General features: G+C 41.6%; 1 protein-coding gene across 1 annotated transcript in view; it reads left to right on the top strand.

Moving 5' to 3' along the window:
* stk32a (serine/threonine kinase 32A) overlaps positions 1-17,656 on the top strand; it is a 48,307-nt gene that overhangs the window by 14,717 nt on the left and 15,934 nt on the right. The window contains exons 4-5 of the mRNA XM_060934951.1: positions 2,361-2,534; positions 14,044-14,081. Coding sequence (XP_060790934.1) covers positions 2,361-2,534; positions 14,044-14,081 — 212 coding nt within the window. The remainder of the gene's footprint in view (positions 1-2,360; positions 2,535-14,043; positions 14,082-17,656) is intronic.

Here is a 17,656-nt window from a genome sequence, read left to right on the forward strand (position 1 = left end):
TTCCCCTTTATTGTTATTAATAAACGAAGCTAAAAGTAAAACAGCAGCAAAACCTGTGTATCACTAACAAAGGCACAATATTTAGGTGAATATGAGAATTTTAAGAGCACACAGAGAGCATTAACCCGAGGCGATGACTTTACTGCAGTCCACTGTGTAAACTCAAACATGCCCTCAATTTATCACAGCAAAAGCTTTTCAGTTGAGCCGAGCCACTTGAAAGCACAGCTGATTTCTATTGATCTGATTTCAGTGGATTGGATCGTCTTGACAAGAGAAACATATAAGCAGGCCTAATAATTTATTATTTATCAATAAGGAAAAGTTTTCCAAATTCAGTCGAGGTTTGCTTCACTTTAACACTCACACTGCTGAGAGAAAAACAATAACAAGTTGGAACCCAGTTCAAGGTTAAAAGATATTAGAAAAATGACAAACGTTCAATAACCTACAGAAAAAATACACACTGATGATTTCAACAGACAGTTAACACATTTCTGGGTGTTTGTTTCTTCAGTGATGTAGCTGAAACCCCACCTTCCTCGCAAAACAACAATTTATTCTTCCATTTATGAAAAACCACTTTAAAAGTCACAGATTCCAGCTAAAATTGTAATGACCTCTTAATAGCCCTGGACCCTAATGTTATTCCTTATAAAGTAGACGTCATGTGCTCATGTCGCTTTAAATATACAGTATATCGCTACATTATCCACCACTTTATAGCCTTTATATTTACTGTATGTTGTCTCTTGTTGTACAGCATGGTATTGTTCTCCAGCTGTGTAAATGTTCATCTGAACCTCAGCTAACTGTTAGTGTTTCATTACAGTGTACGCATTCACGAAGTATCTCAGAATATTTCAACTCATTTAAATGCCTTTAAATGTTTTTTAATATTTGTCTGAGTTGTTTTTACTCAAGGACCTACCTAAGAATAAACAATTCACCCATGACATAATAGAAAAACTAAAAGTTATACTGGTGTTGCAGTTCATTTCTTGTTAAGCCTGATCCAGTTTATCTGGAGCAAAACTGGGGGGCAAAACAAAGCAAATTTAAAGAAAAGGAACAATATGACTGCAGGTCATGAAACAATTGGTAACAATAGGGAAGCCATGGCCTAATGGTTAGAGAAGCAGCTTTGGGACTGAAAGGTCACCAGTTTGAGTCCCTGGACCAGCAGGAATGTCTGAAGTGCCCTTGAGTAAGGAACCTAACTCCCAACTGCTCCCCAGGCTGCTCTGGGTATGTTGTATGTTGCTCTGGATAAGAGTGTCTGCTAAATGCCTCTAATGTAATGTAACTCTAGAAGCTTGGAGCACTGAATCTTGGGACTTTGGAGATGAATCTCTGGAGGATGTGCCAGATTGAACTCTTAGGACATTGGGAATGAACCTCTGAAATATTGGGTGGTTTGGAACCCTAGAACCCATAGGACTCCTGGAACATTGGAATGTTGGAAATGAATCTCTGAAATCTTTGGGAGGTTTGGAACCCTGTGACCTTGGAGATGAATCTCTGGAGGTGGAACACTGGGACATTGAACTTGAATCTCTGGAATCCTGGCAGGAGGTGGAGGTTGAAATTCTTGGGACATTGGAAATGAATGTGGAATATTGGGGGGATTAGAAACCTGGAACCTTGGGACATTGGAAATACATCTCTGGAATCTTGGGGTGTTTGGAACTCTTCAATCCTGGGATCACTTTAAAGATTTCTTAACAAAACAGTTTACTGATCCAAATGTAACTAGAGAAGAATGTTCTGAAAGATAAAAACCAAACATGTCAGTTGGAATGAAATCTTTGTTCATCCCTCACATTAACCATGTGTTTCTTTTGTTAAAAAATATACACATTTTTATTTTGATTTGGCCATTTTGGTGTGTGTCTGTGTGTGTTTTTATGTTATTAAAGATTTATTTTCCTGTCAACTTTCCACTTTGCCTATTTTATCTGTTTAATATTTTAAAGCTCAGCTCCTCGTGAGTAGAAGGACCTTGAAAATGTCATGCTAATGCACACTGATGCCATTCAGCAGTTCATGCGTTCCTTTAACACGTGGAGAAATTCTGCTACTTTAAAGCTAAATGTTAAACATCAGCAGTGAAATGCACATGTGGGTTTGACAGATGAATCTGGAGGTGACGGCGTCAAATTGCGTTTCACTTCTGAAAAAGCTGCAAGTGTGAATCAGTCCACCTTAATCCTTTCTGTTTTGCTTGGTTTGAAATCTAACATGCGTAGCTGATCTTTACATTATATTGCTTTCACATCTAGTGAGACGACCTGCGAAGTAGTGAACACAAGCAGGGTGAAGAATCACTCTTCTCTGTTCTTTCCCTTTGTGTGAATCAGGTACTCGTTTCAGGATGAGGAGGACATGTTCATGGTGGTCGATCTTCTGTTAGGAGGAGACCTGCGCTATCATCTTCAACAGAATGTACATTTTTCCGAGAGCACTGTGAAACTTTACATCTGTGAACTCGCCTTGGCACTGAACTACCTGCGCAGCAAACACATCATTCACAGGTAAAGCTCATGAACATCCACCTGTACACGTGTAGGTGGAATTACAGACAGTCAGTAGCTATGTTTACATGCGCACAGATTTTACATTCAGAACGAATTCATTCCGAACAGCGATTCCGAGTGTAGTGTTTACATGAACGTGATCAGATGATGTGCGTGTTTATATTTCTCAAGTGTACAATCGGTAGAATTTCTGACGTCACGATGTCATCACTGCGTGAAGGCGTACTGAACATGTACAGAAGGATACAGGTTCAGAAGGTAATCCAATCGAGCAAGTGCACAGCTATTATTTTCATATCAAACGGATTATCAGAGATCTATACCATCTCTTTTCAATCCGATTCAGTTCTCAATCGGAATGGAGTATTTCAGATGTAAACAAGCTGTTTATATGAAGAAATGTCATTCTGATCCAGCTTGAATCCGATTATTAACGGATTATTAGGGTCCATATAAATGTAGCTATTATAGGTTAATGACCACAGATTTTATCTAGCAACTCAAACACGTGCATATTTGAACTATGTAAAGTCACTCAGTCAGTCAGTGATTCAGTCACTCAGTCAGGCTTTGATTCATTCACTCAGTCAGTGATTCAGTCAGTCACTGATTCATTCAGTCAGTCAGAGAGTCAGTCAGTCAGTGATTCAGTCAGTCACTCATTCATTCATTCATTCATTCATTCAGTCAGTGATTCAGTCAGTCAGTGATTCATTCAGTCAGCCAGTAATTCATTCAGTCAGTCAGTGATTCAGTCGATCATTCAGTCAGTCATTCAGTCAGTCATTCAGTAAGTGATTCACTAACTCAGTGAGTGATTCAGTCAGTCAGTGAGTGATTCGGTCAGTCAGTCAGTCAGTGATTCAGTCAGGCTGTCAGTCAGTGATTCAGTCAGTCACTGATTCATTCAGTCAGACAGTAATTCATTCAGTCAGTGAGTCAGTCAGTCAGTCAGTGATTCAGTCAGTCAGTGATTCAGTCGATCATTCAGTCAGTCATTCAGTCAGTGATTCAGTCAGTCATTCAGTCAGTCATTCAGTAAGTGATTCAGTAACTCAGTGAGTGATTCAGTCAGTCAGTCAGTGATTCAGTCAGTGATTTGGTCAGTCAGTCAGTGATTCAGTCAGGCAGTCAGTCAGTGATTCAGTCACTCAGTCAGGCTTTGATTCAGTCAGTTAGTGATTCACTCATTGGTTCATTCAATCAGTCAGTCAGTGATTTAGTTAGTGATCCCATAAGTGATTAATTCAGTCAGTCAGTGATTCAGTCAGTCACTGATTCATTCAGTCAGTCAGAGAGTCAGTCAGTCAGTGATTCAGTCAGTCACTCATTCATTCATTCATTCAGTCAGTCAGTGATTCAGTCAGCCAGTAATTCATTCAGTCAGTCAGTGATTCAGTTGATCATTCAGTCAGTCATTCAGTCAGTCATTCAGTAAGTGATTCACTAACTCAGTGAGTGATTCAGTCAGTCAGTCAGTGATTCGGTCAGTCAGTCAGTCAGTGATTCAGTCAGGCAGGCAGTCAGTGATTCAGTCAGTCAGTGATTCAGTCAGTCACTGATTCATTCAGTCAGCCAGTAATTCATTCAGTCAGTGATTCAGTCAGTCAGTCAGTGATTCAGTCGATCATTCAGTCAGTCATTCAGTCAGCGATTCAGTCAGTCATTCAGTAAGTGATTCACTAACTTAGTGAGTGATTCAGTCAGTCAGTCAGTGATTGTCAGTGATTCGGTCAGTCAGTCAGTCAGTGATTCAGTCAGGCAGTCAGTCAGTGATTCAGTCACTCAGTCAGGCTTTGACTCAGTCAGTTAGTGATTCACTCATTGGTTCATTCAATCAGTCAGTTAGTGATTCAGTTAGTGATCCCATACAGTAAGTGATTAAGTCAGTCAGTCAGTGATTGATTCAGTCAGTGATTCACTTAGTCAGTCAGTGATTCAGTCAGTCAGTCATTCAGTCAGTGATTTAGCCAATGATTCTGTCAGCCAGTCTTGTCAGTCATTTGGTCAGTAATTCAGTTAGTCAGCCATCGATTCAGTCAGTGATTCAGTCAGTGATTCAGTCAGCCAGTCAAAATGGCTCTCCATTTGTCAGTTTGGTAAAAAATGCAATGCAGCAGTGAGTCATGTGGAATCGATTAGTTCCAGTCAATCATTTTACACAGAGTTAATTATTAGAACATTTTCAGAATATCTCCAGCCAAGAGAAATCCCAAACCATGACTGACTGTGAGAGTACGTTATGCCTCTGCTCACCTGAAATCAAGCTGGCAAATACATTATAAATAACTTTCCACCCTCGGAGGCAATGTTGGATACACGCTCCAAAAAAAGGACAATAAATGAGTTGAGGTGTTTCCTTCCCTCATTTCTGACGTCATTCACTTTGATGGAAGAGAAATTGCATCCATCTACCGTATGTGTTGTGATATGTTGGTGTTAGTGCAGGTGCTGATGTTGATTCTGGTTTTAAATTAATGAAAGATTCCACAGTTGTTTATTGGAATTGGTGGAAGGGAAAGATTGAAGTGTTGTGATGTTTTCATTCTCACATCATCTATATGTAAACAGACTGCATGGAAATTCTCACAGGGACGTACCGAGGACCGATTTATTTCAGCATTTTAATACATTTAAAACACACACACACACACACACACACACACACACACACACACACACACACAGAAAGTGTTTATTAATTATGTATCAGTTACAGGTTTATGTTTCTTTACACTTCTAAATGCTGGAATTTGTGTAGAGTGTGTACTGATAAGGAATAAACCCTACAGTACACGGCCTTAAGTGTATTTTCACATTGCCTTGTGTGTTTGTTGAATTATTAACACAAGACCGCTGCTCTATTAATGCGATCTTCAGAGACGCAGCTCTTCAAATAAATACCAAATAGCATGTGGGCTGAAATAAAAAGTCCAGCGCAAGAGCACGGCTAAGCACCATCCACATCAGAGCCAGTTTCGTTTAGAAAACGCTCCTGAAAATAACTGAACCTGATAAAATTGCTTGCTGTTGCATTATGAATTACTGTGCAGTAATAATTTGCAATTAATTTATTCCAGACATACTAATGAAGTCAAAATGCCCACCATTCATTTTAGAAATGTAGGTAGTTCAAAGTTAGACATTAGAAATGCATTTATACAGAGTCAGAAGCTGTAGATTTTGTAGAAATGTTTGTTGTAAAAACAGCCGTCTGTCTTCTCTTCCTCTCAGAGTAAATAATCCAGGTGGGATTCGAGCCCCAAAGCCCTCGCAGCGCTCAGGAAGTGGGAATCAGTGATGTCATTAACATCACATTTCTCTTTTACATTCACAAACACAGTCTGCTTCATCACCTTTTTAAATCATTTTAAATTTGCTCCACTTCTGCTCCTCTCTTATTAAAAATGAAATGAAAGAAGAGGATTAAAGTAATGACATGTGAAAGAAGCCCAGCTGGTTCGAGCCACTTCTTTTCCTCACTGGGGAGACGGAAACAGCAGTGGGGAAGATCAAGTTTCAGTGTGTGTGTGTTTCACTCTCCCATCACAGGGGAAAGCTTAGTTTATGCAGAATTGTGACAAATCAAACCACAAGCGCCGTCTCCAGTTTAATCCAGTTTGTTTTTCTGTAACACAGCAATTTGTTTGACCTTGTCGTCTCTCTGAGTTCAGAAACACCAGACGGGTTTTATATAACAGGACAGACAGACAGGGGAAGAGACAGACAGGTAGACAAACAGACACAGAGAGAGAGAGACAGACAGACATGTAAATAGATTTAGTTTAGTTTGAGTGTGAGTGTGGACTTTACAAGGTTCTCTTTTAGCTTTATTTGATATTTTAATTTAGGTTTTGTATAGGATAGACAGACAGGTAGAAAGAAAGAAAGAAAGAAAGGTGGTTAACCAGATAACTAGCCAACAGACAGACATACAGCTAGCTAGCTAGATAGAAAGGTAGTTAACCAGATAACTAGAAGAAGAAACCTTTATTTGGTCACATGCACACTTCAAGCACAGTGAAATTCATCCTCTGCATTTAACCCATCTGAAGCAGTGAACACACGCACACACACACCCAGAGCAGTGGGCAGCCACACCAGAGCGCCCGGGGAGCAGTCAGGGGTTTGGTACCTCGCTCAAGGGCACCTCAGCCCAAGGCCACCCCATGTCAACCTAACCTGCATGTCTTTGGACTGTGGGGGAAACCGGAGCACCCGGAGGAAACCCACGCGGACACGGGGAGAACATGCAAACTCCGCACAGAAAGGCCCTCGCCGGCCACAGGGCTCGAACCCGGACCTTCTTGCTGTGAGGCGACAGCGCTAACGACTACACCACCGTGCCGCTACCACAGACAGACATACAGCTAGCTAGATAGGTAGATGAGTAGAACAACACAGACATTCAGATGGCTAAACAGACAGACTGACTGATGGACAGACACGTGCACACACACACACACACACACACACACACACACACACACACACACACACGTCCCCAAACTGTGTGTAATATCAAAGGAGCTTCTCAGGAGGAAACGAGCTGCTGTGAGACTCAACGCTGTCTCATATTAATTACACCTTTAATAAGGACAGTGTTTTAGCTTCATCACAGTTCTAGATTGTTCCTTTCTCAGAATCTTGGCTGAGCTGCTCAGGGGATGAGCGTGTGAGAGTGAGTGAAGCGTTTCACAGTCCACAGGAAAACACCGTCTGACCCTCATGTGAGGACGTGGATCAGTTAAACAGGGACAGAGGAGCTAGAAGACAGAGCTTGGTGTGGTGTGCTATCCAGCATTCTGCTCACAGTCAGCACCATGTGGATCGTGCAGGAACTCAGCCCTTGCTGGAACCGTGTCGGTGTTACACCAGGGGACAAAACACACTTTAAAACATGCCATCCTGTTGTTGGATTTTACTCGAGTGTCACAGCAGCAGTCTGAGATTTTAATCCGAGATTTCTCACACTGACACGCCAACATGAGCAAGATGACGGTTTTGTCTGTGACAGAGCCGTCATGGTGAACATCACACAGCGTCAAGCTGACCGTAGACCAACAGTCCTCCTTCCTGTCTGTGAGAAAACGCACCTGTATCAGAGAGGGCTGGGTGTCACACTCCATCTGGTCCCTTTCTCTCAGCATATCTAGGGTGTGTAACAGAAGTGTGTATCAGGTGTGTGTGTGTGTGTATCAGGTATCAGCTCTGATCAGGATCCATGATGTAATGAGGTCATTAGATGCAGGTAATTGGTTGTCGGATCGGTGGAGCGAGAGAAGAGCACCGTATCAGATTCACACAGGCAGAGCAGATACGAGAACAAGATGTACAGTGTGTGTGTGTGTGTGTGTGTGTGTGTGTGTGTGTCCTGATGCTAACACCTGCCATGCTGTTTTATTTATCAGCAGTGGGTTATGGGTCGTCACTGCCCTCTTAATAGCTAAAGTGTTTCATGTGAAATTGGTTTCTTCTCCATCTGATGACTGATGAAATAATTTAAACTTATTTTAAAATGACAAAAACATGACACTTGGCTCGGTAAATATCATACTCAGGACATCATGTCTTAAACTCAGCCTTTTAATGTGTGCGTGTCTCATAATTATGGCACGTACCTGAGTATGCTGAAGTATTTAACTGATCTTTAATTGAAATAGTCCTGTAGATTGTTAAGTGAGTGTTTTCATCTCATCTCATTATCTGTAGCCGCTTTATCCTGTTCTACAGGGTCGCAGGCGAGCTGGAGCCTATCCCAGCTGACTACGGGTGAAAGGCGGGGTTCACCCTGGACAAGTCGCCAGGTCATCACAGGGCTGACACATAGACACAGACAACCATTCACACTCACATTCACACCTACGCTCAATTTAGAGTCACCAGTTAACCTAACCTGCATGTCTTTGGACTGTGGGGGAAACCGGAGCACCCGGAGGAAACCCACGCGGACACGGGGAGAACATGCAAACTCCGCACAGAAAGGCCCTCGCTGGCCACGGGGCTCGAACCCGGACCTTCTTGCTGTGATGCGACAGCGCTAACCACTACACCACCGTGCCGCCCTAAGTGAGTGTTTTGAATAGCAAAATATTTGAATAATGGCTATTAGAAATAAATCCTTTGGTTTCTGAGCCAAATTTACTGTGATGCGTCCTGGCGAGACTGAACTTGGCTTTACATCGTACAATTTTAAGGCCGACGTTGACGTTACAGACGAAAATCACACATCGTTAAAGAATTCTGCAGGAGTGAGATTTTGAGATCATGAGCTCTGTCTGTGTGGGACATTTCAGATCACAGTGTCAGAGTGAAAAACGAAGGGACAGCTATAAAAGAAAGGAAAACACTCACTGTGAAGAACGCATGAGTGTGTGTCGGGTTTCCGCACAAGCCGATTGATGACGTCAGCAGAACTTCGCTGTTTTGTTTAATCGCAGGTCTGTCATTAGAGGATCTTCATCCTTTGATCTGAAATGTAGAACACGTATCACGTTATATTCTGTCTCATAGAAAGAACATCAGCGTTTTGAGATCAATAAAACAGTTCCTCTGTGGCGCTGAGCTGCATCACAGCTCCATGAGGGTTATAAACAAATCGGTGCAAATGATCTTAAAAATTAAACATCACATGAAGGGTTTTACAGGGCTCTACGTTAACTTTGAGACATGGTTGTAGAAATCTGGTTGCCCGAACTCAGAACATGGTTGCCCAAATATTACATACTTTTTTCCTTTGAATATGCCACAAACACATATGCTTACAACGCAATGTTCACTCGCATGCTCTACTAATGCCTCTTAAAAGCTTATTTTGTTGATTTTCTTATCCTTCTTTGTGTTCCCTTGGTTTCTGGGTTCAATTATATCGTGTCTAACCACTTTTTGTGTAAACCACCATGAATGTGCATTGCCATTATTATTATGCCTATCAGCATGATCAGTATCAGTTGAATGGCTGGTCCTAGCTCTGGGCTCAACTGATTCAACATCCAAATTGGGATCATCTTTGGAGAGTTTGCTGGGTGGCCCAGGTTCATTCTCAGGTTTGACCAACTTCAATCCAGGAAACTCTGAATACCAGCTGGGAATAACAGTTCTTTGCCTTTTCACCTCATACAGTTTCTTTGAATCCACTGATGAGCTTGATTGGGTTTTCTTTTTCTGCTCTTCCTTGTCTTTGTTTATTTTAAAAACCAAATTTCTCCAAACCAGACATAATGCCAGAGTTTGTGACTTTAATGTTTATTTTAGGGGCGGCACGGTGGTGTAGTGGTTAGCGCTGTCGCCTCACAGCGAGAAGGTCCGGGTTCGAGCCCCGTGGCCGGCGAGGGCCTTTCTGTGTGGAGTTTACATGTTGTCCGCGTGGGTTTCCTCCGGGTGCTCCGGTTTCCCCCACAGTCCAAAGACATGCAGGTTAGGTTAACTGGTGACTCTAAATTGAGCGTAGGTGTGAATGGTTGTCTATGTGTCAGCCCTGTGATGACCTGGCGACTTGTCCAGGGTGAACCCCGCCTTTCGCCCGTGGTCAGCTGGGATAGGCTCCAGCTCACCTGCAACCCTGTAGAAGGATAAAGCGGCTACAGATAATGAGATGAGATGTTTATTTTATTTTTTTATTTATTATTCAACCTTCTCAGACGCTGTCTGTATCAACAAGCATTGACACTAGCGCCCTGTGCGAGTAATGCGGTAATTAGTCATGTAGTGAAGGACATACCAATAGAACACTGAATATGCACTACGCGATAATTATTAGCAATGGGAAACTGCATTTCGAGCCCGCGATGTGCAAATGTGAATTCCGCTAGTTGTTGAACATCCCCTAATGATAACATGGACGCGGTCTTTCCGAGTCAAACAGTCGCAAATCGTGATGGAATTTCATCATAATATGAATGAATAAACATTGTTTTTCACGTAAGTTGACATATTTGGGTAGTTGCCCGATCGGGCAAGCATTTGTGAGAGTCTGGTTGTCCGAATCTATTGAATGGTTGCCCCGGGCAATCGGGCTACTGTTAATGTCGAGCCCTGGTTTTAGCCCTGTGATGACCTGGCGACTTGTCCAGGGTGTACCCCGCCTTTCGCCCGTAGTCAGCTGGGATAGGATCCAGCTCGCCTGCGACCCTGTAGAACAGGATAAAGCGGATAGAGATGATGAGATGAGATGAGATGAGATGAGATGAGATGAGATGAAGGGTTTTGTTTATCAGCAAAGGTCAGTATAAGAACATGATTTTTTTCTCTCATTGGTAAACGAATAAAAATCACTAGATGCTTCATGTGAGCTGCTGTCTGTGTCACTCCACCTCTGAATAACAAACTGATAGATCAGACATAACCTGATTATCTCAGATGCTCTTGTGATTTGTCTACCTGCGTATTTCAGGACAGACTGAAAGGTGTGAGACACAGCACTTCGTTTCTGTTATACATTTATTACCATCAGGTTGAGAAATCACCTTAAAGCAAGTGTGTGTGTGCTACTATTAATCGTGTGTGTCATGGTTTACTTACAGACAGAAAACAACAAATGGAAAAACGATAAAGAGCCTTAAAAAGACCAGTGAGGCAGATAGAGGACAGGAATAAAAAGCACAGTAGAGACAAATGATTAAAAAGCACGTATATAAATCATGAGCCAGATGAAAAGTCCGTCCATGCAAACATTACATTACGTAATATAGTGATTGTGAAAAGAAAGGCTGTATCCCAAAACACACAGAGTAACAGCGGTGAGTGATCTTGGCTTCTTCAGACAGCGCTGAGGAAATAACAGTGTTCTCGGAGCATTATTCATCAGGGCGCAATTTTAACGTGGCTTACATAATGCCTTCAGGAGGACACTGCGCTTTCCCCCGACTTCACATTTATATTTCAAACAGCTCTCTTCACCAGACCCTAATCAGAGCTGAAAGCACTCGTGTTGGAAAACATCCAGCTCGAAGATGAATTTGGACAGCAGGAGTGTTCGCTTTCAGCCCTCCAGCGTTCACACCATCCCACAATCAATAAACCACTCAAACGACTCGCCGACCGCTAAGACGAGGAACCTGAGCACAACGCAAAGTTCAGAACATTATGGGATAAAGATGTACATAATTTAATGCTTTTTTCAAAACCTGATCTCCATCTCTACTGCATCTGTGATTAATGAGTATTGAGAAATAAAAAAAACCCAGACAGTTTACTACAAACTCACTTAAAATGGAAGTCTGTGGTTTTGGGAATCAGTGGTTGATCTATTTTTACACCACAGTGCTGCTGCTGAGTTCTGGACCCTGATTGGTCAGAAGGTGTTGATTAAGTAGCGCAGCTGAAAAATCACAGATTTATTTATAATTAATGCACTCGTTCTATCTAATAGTGCCGCTCCCAATGTAAGAGAATATGGAAAAGCGTTGACCTGATTTTTGATGGCTTTTGCGACTGTATGGTGTTCATACATCTGTACGTGTACCACCACAGGGAACCCAATCGTAAGTGCAAGACAACATATCTAATAAACACTTGACCACCGGACAACGAAATTTGTCTTTATTATTATTCTCTCCACATTCACTGGATATGAGCAATCACACACTCTGATTGGCTACTCTACTACTAGGATATCAGCTCATATACCGTGAGTAGAGAAAAACAAAATGGCGGAGCGTGTTGCTGAACCAACCGAGGATGAAATAAAAACTCTACTCGAAAACAAAACCCCAAAAATACAAAAAAAGCAACAAAATATGGAATAAAAGTACTTCATGGTAAGAACGTATCTTTTTTATTTTTCAAGAATTATTATTATTATTATTATTATTATTATTGCATTTTTCACAAATTGCTCCTGTCATTTCACCGGTTTATTTACATTCTTCCTCTTTAAGCATTAAAATTTGTTGAATTTTTTTAGACTGGTTCAAAAGCTCAAAGAAGTTTGAAAATTACAGAACTGAAATGTCCAAGGAAGAATTAAATAAATGTCTAAAGCTGTTCTATACCTCGGCACGACAGCACTTTCTGCAAAAAAACACTACTAAAGTCAATCCATGCCGCCATCGATAGGTTTTTAAGAAGTCTGCCTCAGCAGAAATTATTTTGTCAGACGTTTTGTCGAAAGTTATTTATCAAATTTGCAAAAAATAAAAATGCTCTGTTTCTCAAAATCCAGTGAACGTGGATAGAATAAAACAGTTATTCCACTCAATCTTGGTGCTACGCGCCTCATCAGTTATCAGCTCACTCAATTTCGTGGAATAACTGTTAAATGTAAGATAGATGGGTTTTATCCAGCGCTTATTTTTAATTTGCTTTTAAAAAAATAATGTGGGATTATTTACTAATGTTTTTTAGGGAAAATATTTGACACTTTCATATAAAATGAGTTAAAATAGTTCTCTCACTTGTTGAACAGTTTGTGCTGTGTAAGGGCGACAGACGGATGTAAGTGCAGGAAGAGTTTTACTGAAAATACGCTCACAAACAGATCCAAAATGGAGACAACGGCCGAGTGGAAAACCAGGCAGTGGTGGAGTGAGGCACAGACAGGATATCAGAGGGAACACAATACTCACAATCCAAAAACACAAACCGGGTCAAAACCAGAAAAGTGATACAAAATACAAGGCTTTGACAAAGTCTGTGTGTTACTGAGAGTCCTTATGTAAATGTATGTGCTGTGATTGAGCTCTAATCAGGAACAGGTGCATGGTCGTTAGGCACTGTGCACTCCTATTATTCTATTCAGGGTGATTTTGTGCCCTTGCAGATATTTTGCTCATACACTCATCAGGAGCTCCTCTTTTAGGCACTGCCAAAACAACTATATTACGTTATTGTTTCTATAGCAACAGCTCATTCACAGAGACTCGTACAACAGACAATCTATAAATACTGTGATATGAAAAAAATAATCATTGATATGGTGATGCAGAGGTGTTTATTTCTGTAACGTTTCTGGAAGGAGTCTCCAGTGTCAGCGCTTTCTAACAGTCCGAGGGAACTTTGTAACTAAAGTTTTCTGACGTCTTCAGGACAGAGCAGACGAAAGGAGATTCTCTGCATTTTTTTTAAATTAACTTCAAGAAGGAGAAAATATTGGGGCTGGATGAGAGAGGGAACGACTGTTTATAGGTGCTGTAGGATAAGTGATAAAAGAACAGGAACTAACTGTTTCACAGGACAGTAAATGGAGCTACACAGTTATACTCAGGTAAACATTATGACGTGCTGTTTGTTAATAAATTAAATTTGTCAAATCATTGTGGTATGAGAGGAGTAAAACACTTTGGGGCATGTTGTTATAGGAAAATCATCTACGTCATATCGTGTTTTATTCCTGACTCGTCCATCGTGCAGCTGGGAACTCTGGTCCCCGTTGTCCAGGCTGCTGATTTATCTGATGTGTTTGTGTCCTTCTGAAGAACCGTCCACTTTTACATTTATCAGCTGTAACGTTTGTCACCCTGTGACTGTGTGTAACTGCCATTCTCTCTTTCTGTTGTTGTTGGAACAGAGACATCAAACCTGATAACATCTTACTGGATGAACACGGTGAGTCATGCAGCTAAAACACCGCACTGTTTATAAACCATCTCTCTCTCTCTCTCTCTCTGCAGCTTGTCCCTCCTTTCACTGCTGTAATTTGTCCCTCAGGCTCTGAACCCTGAATCAAATTTAATTAAATCGAATTAATCAAATTAATTACATGAATTTAATTTAATGAGTTAATTAGAATATTAACGAGTCCACAGTGTTAAGGTCTCAGTGTTCCAGTAGAGATGACGGTTTTCTGGCTTCCACAAGCAACACGACACAACAGAGCGATCAGACACCGCGAGGAGCTTCGCACACAAACACGCTACACATCAAGCATGCGATTAGTCTTGGGGGCGTCGTGGCTCGGGTGGCTGGGGCGCCGTGCCATGGGTCCGGGGACCCGGGTTCGGTTCCGACCCGAGGTCATTTCCCGATCCGTCTCTCTCTCCCGCTCATTTCCTGTCCTGTGTCTGCACTGTCCTATCCAATAAAGGTGACAAAAAGCCCCCCCCCCAAAAAAAAAAAATCTTAAGCATGCGATTAGTCTTTAACTAACGAGGGCGTGGCAAAGCCACGACAGGCGACTTTAAAGTGCCATTCCACCATTGGATGTATTCTTTGGCATAAAATACAATATATTTTGACAACATATATAAATGGTATCACTAGATAGAGAAATCTTTTAGCTTCAAAATGATATATCAAACATAATTTTTTGACAACGACAAGTATATTAATTTTGCGACCAAAGTCACCTACCCTTTTAATTTCCGCGCGGTAGTGAAACGTGATGTCATCGGCAGGTTCCCCTTCTTGTGTACCACGTGTCGGTCTATTTTTAGACCAGGAAACCCCCAAAGTGAGAGAGTCATTTCTCCTCGTGTATGGGGGCCAAAAAAATTGCGAAAAATTTTGAGTTAATCTTTGAGTTAGCTAGATTTATTGGTATTAGCTAGATTTATTGGTATTATTTTTATCGCATTCTATCCGCCATTGCTGATAATATGTGCCACGTCACGTGGTACACAAGAAGGGGAACCTGCCGATGACATCACGCGCGGAAATTAAAAGAGTAGGTGACTTTGGTCGCAAAATTAATATACTTGTCGTTGTCAAAAAATTATGTTTGATATATCATTTTGAAGCTAAAAGATTTCTCTATCTAGTGATACCATTTATATATGTTGTCAAAATATATTGTATTTTATGCCAAAGAATACATCCAGTGGTGGAATGGCACTTTAATGTGCAGCAATAATCTTGTTTTCATGAAATTTTAACAGCGCCACCTGCAGTACTGGAAAACTCGTACATAGTCAAACAATATGGAGCCTCAGCATGGGGTCTGGTTTCCATATTAAATACGCAGTCGAGCTGAAGAGCTTCACTCTGCATTTACATCATACAAACCGTAGAAATAAAAAAGAAAACAACAAACAGTCATCATCGTCATTTTATCACAAAACTTTTACTCGTTGCTGCCTGAGTTTACATTTTATACACAACCTGCGATCAGCGAAAACATCTGTCCTCCTCAGCTCCTCTTCACGCACGATTGATGCTGATACATGGGCTTTCATACACAGGACTGTTCAAAAGTCTTAGGCCCCCTATTTTTTTTTCATACAAACTTCTTTGTTATAGATTTCTATTTTATGACTTCTACATTATCGAGTCGGTAAAAAAAACATTCTAGAGTTCCAAACGTTCGGTTTTTTCAGCACAAAATGAAATGTTACAGAAAAAAAGTTTGTATCTGAGCAGCATATTCCACAAGAGAGCACTTTTCAGATGAAAAAAGAAACCATAATGAAGGCTGCTGGGTCTCATCTCATTATCTGTAGCCGCTTTATCCTGTTCTACAGGGTCGCAGGCGAGCTGGAGCCTATCCCAGCTGACTACGGGTGAAAGGCGGGGTTCACCCTGGACAAGTCGCCAGGTCATCACAGGGCTGACACATAGACACAGACAACCATTCACACTCACATTCACACCTACGCTCAATTTAGAGTCACCAGTTAACCTAACCTGCATGTCTTTGGACTGTGGGGGAAACCGGAGCACTCGGAGGAAACCCACGCGGACACGGGGAGAACATGCAAACTCCACACAGAAAGGCCCTCGCCGGCCACGGGGCTCGAACCCAGGACCTTCTTGCTGTGAGGCGACAGCGCTAACCACTACACCACTGTGCCGCCAGGCTGCTGGGTTTTGGTGTAAAATGAAGAAGTGAGTGTGACAGTCAAAGTGTCCAGAAGAACTGCGGCTGGTTCTGTAAGACGCTCAGGAAAACCTACAGCTCATTTGCTTGAAAAGTCTTGAAGACGTTTCGCCTCTTGTCCGAAAGGCATCCTCAGTTCTGTCTGACTAAAGGGAGTATCCAGTATTTATCCTCTCATGGATCATCATAGAATCAGAATCAGAATGCTGATGGCTGCATTGTAGGTGGCTGATAAAAGATGTCATAGACACCCACCTCTGTTCAGTGATGGTCGTTCCAGGTTGACAAAAATGAACGATCCTCTCTGGCTAAGATGTCCGCCAGTTTTCTGGAAGTCCTCTCATACTCCCGCACCAGTGAAGGGATCTCATCCCAAAGTGCATAGAAACATATCTGTGAAGATACTCAGTCATCCAGGTACATAGTAATCTGTGGTTGGTAGAAGAGAGCAACTGGACTTGCTTGAAAAGTCTTGAAGACGTGGGGGTCTATGACATCTATCAGCCACCTACAATGCAGCCATCAGCATTCTGATTCGGATTCTATGATGATCCATGAGAGGATAAATACTGGATACTCCCTATTAGACAGACAGAACTGAGGAAGCCTTTCAGACGAGAGGCGAAACGTCTTCAAGACTTTTCAAGCAAGTCCAGTTGCTCTCTTCTACCAACCACAGATTACTATGTACCTGGATGACTGAGTATCTTCACAGATATGCTACAGCTCATTTCCATATAAAACTGCACTGGACCTCAGACGGAGATTTTGTTTTTTAAAGCAAAGGGTCGTCTCACACCAAATACTGACTTTGTTTCATTTATTATGGCTCACTGATTACTGTTTATAGTATTTTTTTTAATGTTGAAACATTTAATTATTTTTAAGCCATTTTTGGTCGACAGCATTTCTTTACATGTGCCGAAGAGTTTTGTACAGAGCTGCATGTTAGCGTTTACTGAGTAATCACCAAAATGTATAACTTCTGCAGCTACATTTATATAAAATTAGATTCTGTATAGATGGAGAGAGAGAGAGAGAGAGAGAGAGAGAGAGAGAGAGTATTATGAATGGAGGAGGTAAGAAGAAAAGGAAGATTGAAAGAGAGAGGGTTTCCGAGAGAGGGACAGACAGAAAAAGAGACAGAGACGAGCAGAGAGAGAGAGAGAGAGAGAGAGCTCTTTGAAAAATAGCTGATGTATTTTGGTGCCTAATGTTGCGTATCATTCACATTTGAAGTATCATTCAAGTTTGAAAAATGTCTCAATGAAGTAGTCTCTCTCTCTCTCTCTCTCTCTCTCTCTGTCTCTCTCTCTCTCTCAGACGCTTTCCCCCCGCACTTACAAACCTGCCCTGATTTTTTGCACAC

Source organism: Neoarius graeffei, chromosome 12 (genome assembly GCF_027579695.1).
Source record: "Neoarius graeffei isolate fNeoGra1 chromosome 12, fNeoGra1.pri, whole genome shotgun sequence".
NCBI lineage: Eukaryota > Metazoa > Chordata > Actinopteri > Siluriformes > Ariidae > Neoarius > Neoarius graeffei.